The sequence below is a fragment of the Opisthorchis viverrini genome, assembly GCF_000715545.1.
Source record: "Opisthorchis viverrini unplaced genomic scaffold opera_v5_332, whole genome shotgun sequence".
NCBI classification, from domain to species: Eukaryota; Metazoa; Platyhelminthes; class Trematoda; order Opisthorchiida; family Opisthorchiidae; genus Opisthorchis; species Opisthorchis viverrini.
The window spans coordinates 301,513-307,293 of NW_008751985.1; the positions used below are offsets into that span (position 1 = coordinate 301,513).

The following is a 5,781-nucleotide window of genomic DNA, read 5'->3' on the forward strand; positions in this document are numbered from 1 at the left end:
TCCCCCCCCCCCCCCCCCCCCGACAGACCCCTACCGGTTTCTCTTTTCTTGATACTCATCACTCAGGCGCACTAAGTTTCCAACAACCTTATATCCTACTTGGTCACTAATTTGCATGCAAGTGACGAAGTGCACCCATTCACAAATCACACCGGCTTTGCAAGAGACCCCATTGAATCTCTCCCTTATGTTATTCTTCGAATGAGTGTGCCGCACACAGACCGTCTCATGTTTCAGTTGCCACGATATTCCGGGTACTGCAACATTTATTTCTTGATAGATCACTACTCATAGGGTTCCTGAAAACCGTCAGCAGACCGTCTCTTCAGTTGCCACGATATTCCGGGTACTGCAACATTTATTTCTTGATAGATCACTACTCATAGGGTTCCTGAAAACCGTCAGCCACTACTCAAAGTAAATATTTCAAATATGCTGCTAGGATGGAGCCACATGCGTGTAGTTACTTAAGAAAGCATACCTGAAGCTGCTTCGAACACGCAGTTCGTGACAAGGTTGTCCGCTTTGTTATCTGGGTTCAGATTATGAAGGAATGTATATGTTGGTATTTTGGTTGTGTGACATTCTTCATTTATGAACCGCATATAAGTTTAAGCATGTACGCCAAGCTCAGGGTACATGAGAGATTTGCGATACACACTGCTGTTGATAGCATAGTCACCCGAAGATAATCAGCATAAAATTTTGATCAAATTCTGTTCGTTTCCAACGTTGGGCGTGTCGTCGTTGAATCACTTCGTATGCAACTGATTATTCCATGGATACTTTGTCTTTCAGAGCACGTATTCGTACCTTTTCCCCCAATCTTCTAACCATCAACTCAGTTGCTGTCTGTCTGTCGTTTTACATCTTGTGGTGCCTCAACTTCATTCTTGCCCATCTTCCGACGCTTGGCGTATTTAAGTGAAGCACCTCCCATAAATTCTATGAAACTATTTCACACATTTCTTTCGATGAGCATCTGGGTCGAGCTATACTAATCAGATCCTTATGCGTGCTGTTTACTATGTTCAACAATGCGAAACTAGCCAGTGGTGTGTGTTGTGCCTTGCCTCGCTTGGCGCGACCTAAAGCAGTCGGGATATCTGTATCGTCTGTCGCTTTTCTGGAAGATACGAACAGCTCTGATTTAGCGATATGGTACCGACAGTTTTGGCTGTCCCTACTTTTTTAGCGTGGGCCTGTCTTAGGACAGCACAGGTAGTCATGTTGATTCTTGCTATCTCCAGACATATCCGACAATGAATCAAATGCTTTGAAGTTTTGAGCGACCTCACATACAAACACAAAGACTATCTTTTGATTCTGGTCTCACATGTTGTTGTGTTAATTAACTGGTGTCTAGCCTGACGGTGTTTATAGTGGCCCAAACGTAATCTCTATTGGCCGAAATCGTGGCGGAAAATAGTCTGGACCCATGCGTTTGTGGCTTCGAAACGAGACATGACATGGAATTCCAGTCAAAAGCTTTGCCTTACTATGGAATGTATTTTATTTCAAATGGTCTGAAAGAAAAAGAAAGAAAGCGTTCAGCTGTAGCACCCTTCTGGTGCCTAGCTGCCATGCTACCCGAAGGAAGCACGAGGGCTGGGATACTGCCAGGTTGCCCAAGCCTAGACAGGGGAAGTCGAGTGGCGGAGGTCGGATTCGAACCACGGACCTTCCGGTCAGTAAATTCGCGCTCTAACCACTTGGGCCATCTCGCCATCTGACCAGTTCTAGTACCTTTAAAACGTTTTGAACCTTGTTACATCAGGCACCATGTTTCAGTGACCATTAAAATCATCGCTCACTTGCCACTTGTCTACGACCTCTCAGGAAATCTTTTTTCACTAAGCTGCCGCAGAAGAAATATCACCAATTATCCTTTTCACAAACTACTCACAAGGTTTCTGAAAACTCTTCGACAACCCACGACCGGTTTCGCTCTTCTTGGGGCTCATCAGGTAGACACAGTCCCCGAATTTCCGTCAACCCTTTGTCCTACTTGAGCCCAAATTGGACTGATTTTGACAAATACAGCCATTTGAAAATCAGTTAGGTTTTCACAGGTGACTCAACTGAATCTCGGTTATGATACTATTCAACTGAATATGCTGTACAAAAGCCGCCTCATGTTTCAATTGGTACGGTATTCGAGATATCGCATATATTCTCATAAATAATATCATAAACAAGAGATCCCCACGAAGACCAAATTGATTTGCAAATGAGTGTATTTAACGTTATCGATTTTCAGTCGTCTTTGCAGCTCATTTTATGGTAGGAAACTGTTAGCTTTGGAGCAGCTTAACGGGGTACCGCAAGCAGTTCGCAGATAACTAGTCAGCTTTCAAATCCTCACTGTTATGATATTTTCGCTCCTCATAGCGCTGTCATTTTAGGCTACATTCAACAACTCCATAAACTTCTGGATTACCAGGTGAGGCGGTGTATCCAAAGCGCTTTCTCCTATTCCCTCCAGCAGATCCTCCATTGATTTGTGTGAGTTTAATCCATCCATGGTTATCTTCTGCATAATGCGATACGATAACTTTTCTGTTACTGTCATTCGCATCAGTCTTGTCAAGTGTCTACCATTATTTTAACAGAATTCCTATTTTTCTATCCATCAGATGAAAACATATCGTCTGCTAAACGTTTGGTTCGAATCACAAAAGAAGAACTCCACGGATTAGGGATCAGTATAAAGGGTGGCAGAGAAAACAAAACACCAATATTAATTAGCAAGATTTTCAAAGTGAGTCTGTTGTGGGACTAGTTGTAGAGTGAGTCATTGAACTTTCTGTGCTAATTTCGCACATGCTATTTCTACATCAGTGGACTGTAGATAACGACTACCATTCTGTTCATCCTACTGTGCTGTCTCCTTTACTTTCGGTAAATACGAAAACGTCTTCTCAGTGGGGGTTTCCCTCGCAAGATCAGTGACTAACAGGATACATATGGCACGTTTTCTGCCTAGAAATAATGGAATTTGATATGCACCTGAATGTTTCAGCTTACTTCTGTGAGTGCCTTGTGGGGGATTTCCCTTCGGTTGAAACGCACGCGTCACATGCTCAATAACCCTGCAGATCGGTGACTGAGGTACACTACAGCGCAACGTGGTGAATCCACATAGCGGTTAGTGGTTACTTCGTGTGTATAAAGTGCAGTGGCTATGTAAAGTTAAGAATTTGCAGTTTAGAAAGATGTGTGGTTGTCCCTAACTTGCGTTTCGTCAAGCAAACCGCTTGTTTTTTACTTGAAAGCTAGGTATTTAACGTCGGGAGGCCAGGCAAGTGCTGTCTGTGCCTGTCTCTCCGGGCGTGTACTGTTGATAGTGTAAAGAGATTTGGTAATTTTCTATGAAGATTTCGTTCTGTAAGTGAGGCCAAGTAAGCTCAGAAGGAAGAATAATTCACACGACGAGCGAAAATTCCATCTGAAGAGTCATCACTCGAGGAGCCAGTCAATTTGTAGGACCACGTGATGTGAATACTGTAGTCGAAGGATGAGTGACACCATATCCTGTCTAATTGCGAGTTAGTCACTCCGGTGACCAGTCACTCGTGACCGAACGGTCAAGTGCCGGGAGGTCGCAGGTCCGAAACTCCCTAGTGTTTCATGAGATGCGCACTCTTGATGATTCCCAAACTGAATAAAGCAGTAGTGCCATGCCCCTTAGCTTTTCAGCACAGGTCGGCTTTACTTACAGAATGAAATTTCCAGGTATGTAACTGTTAATTATTGCTTAGACACTTCTGATGTTCGCGTAATGCAAATGAGGGTGGTTTGTATGAGATCAGTTTGATCAGATGAGCTCAATAGGGAGAGATACTGGATTTAGAATTTCGCCACTTCCTTTCTCACCAGAATTAAACAGGAAATATGGAAGGTGCTGAAGTTGACGAACTGCTAACTACGAAGGGTATCAAATATGATACACCATCAGGCGTATTATCAAACCGTTTTTATTATCCACAAAACTTTAACCATTTGGCGGTGGTCAATATGTTTTTGCAGTTCCATAGTGTTCCATAGTTAGCGAGATTCGCGGGTGAAGTTTTGATAGAGCTAATCTCATTGGCATTTGTGTGCATTCTTCTATTGCTTTCTGTTCATTATTTTGTTTTGGCCATCGATGGTGCTTTTGAAAACTCTCGTGGTCCAACTTTCGGGAGGGTTTGATAATTTATTAAGGAATGGCAAAAAAATCGCCAACGGAAAACAGCAGCTTGAACGTTCAACAAAACCACTCCTCTGGTTGTCACTCCATTTTAGTCTCGTCGTCACTTCATGCTTATTCTGTTGTAGAGTCTCCATATATTATTGAAGCTTCGCAAACAATAGAAAAGAGAACGGTTTTAAGTTCCCACTCTTCTCTACCATATAACTACTACAGAACATTAATGTTTGCCGTTTCTAATCCACTGGTGTTTTGAACGTATCCTAACAATCAATTGTGGCGATTGTGTATTTGGTTATGGAGGTCACGTTTTCTAAAAATTTGCCCAAACCCCTCTCCAAAAAGTGAAATATGACGTGAAATCAAAGGAATGTTCATGGAGTTATGGTGAAAATGGGCAATCATCCACAGGGGTCCGTGGCTTCCGTGCGGCCGGTAAGCTAAGAGAATCGCTCCGCTGTAAATTGAACTCGTTCATCAACTGTCTCGACCACGTCTCTGATATTCGGCACAGAGAAGCAAACAAGGCCAGTATACTTGCGGGTCGATTTTGATGGATTGGAAACAAGCGCGAAACGCCGAGTAGTGTGGTTAGACGGTCAAACTGTCGGCACCATTGCGTACTACCTTTTCTGAGAGAGTATTACACAATTCTGAAGATGCATTAAGGATACCTACTAGTTGCCTACTTGCCATTTACTACCTTCACTTGAGTGTAAGTATATTTTTCCTGTGAAATGGCGTATCTTGATTTAGGAATTATTACTGGATTGGTTGGGTTTATCTCAAACGGACACATCGAAGGTCAACTGGCACTTCTATTTAGTGCCCCGAAAAATAGTGGGCTAGCTAGGGTAAGCATTGATCTCAACGGAAAGTTCAATATTTTGAAGTTCCTAAAATATAGACCAGTCTGAAAGAATGCGAATTTAGGTTTGAGTCCTAATTTATTTCTGCTATAGTGCTTCCACCGTTTTTTCATATTATCTGAACTCGGTAAGATGTTTGTTCGTTTCGTAGGGAATGGCTGCCGAGCAGACCGGGCAGTTGAACGTCGGTGACGCGATCCTCAGTGTGAACGGTGAAGATCTACGAAACAGTACACACGATGAGGCAGTCAAAGCTCTGAAACGCGCGGGGAGGATAGTTGATCTGGAAGTAAAACACATGCACGAAGTCACACCATTCTTTAGAAGGTATGTTTTGTTATGTGGACTGCTTTTTTGGACGGCTGATATGCATAATCTTCTGGTGATTTTGAGTTGAGAAAGTTGAATGATTGGTTCATCGTACCTCGGCAGTCACCGACGTGCTCCATGAAGACAAGATCGATAAATACATCATACTTCGGAGCTCTTCGTATATGTTAAAATGTTGAGAGTTGCATTCACTCATTGTTTACATACATCACAAACACATGTTTTGCTCTCTGGATCCACACTCATTATAGATGAAGCACTTACATAGTTTAGCATAGTTTAGCATGGAGCTAGAGTCCACATCGGGTACACTAGCTTTTCTTGACTGCATGACACACAAGAGTGGTGGGAAATTAAAAACCACTGTATACCGGAAATCAACAGATAGTG

At 42.8% G+C, this 5,781-nt stretch overlaps 2 protein-coding genes across 2 annotated transcripts in view; one reads left to right on the forward strand and one right to left on the reverse strand.

Moving 5' to 3' along the window:
* Positions 1-5,781, reverse strand: part of T265_10041 (hypothetical protein) — a gene marked incomplete at both ends in the record, with an annotated part of 19,629 nt that overhangs the window by 6,598 nt on the left and 7,250 nt on the right. The window lies entirely within an intron of this gene.
* The window catches only part of T265_10043 (hypothetical protein), a gene marked incomplete at both ends in the record, with an annotated part of 43,250 nt that overhangs the window by 4,640 nt on the left and 32,829 nt on the right, over positions 1-5,781 (forward strand). The window contains 2 exons of the mRNA XM_009176296.1: positions 2,613-2,761; positions 5,213-5,388. Coding sequence (XP_009174560.1) covers positions 2,613-2,761; positions 5,213-5,388 — 325 coding nt within the window. The remainder of the gene's footprint in view (positions 1-2,612; positions 2,762-5,212; positions 5,389-5,781) is intronic.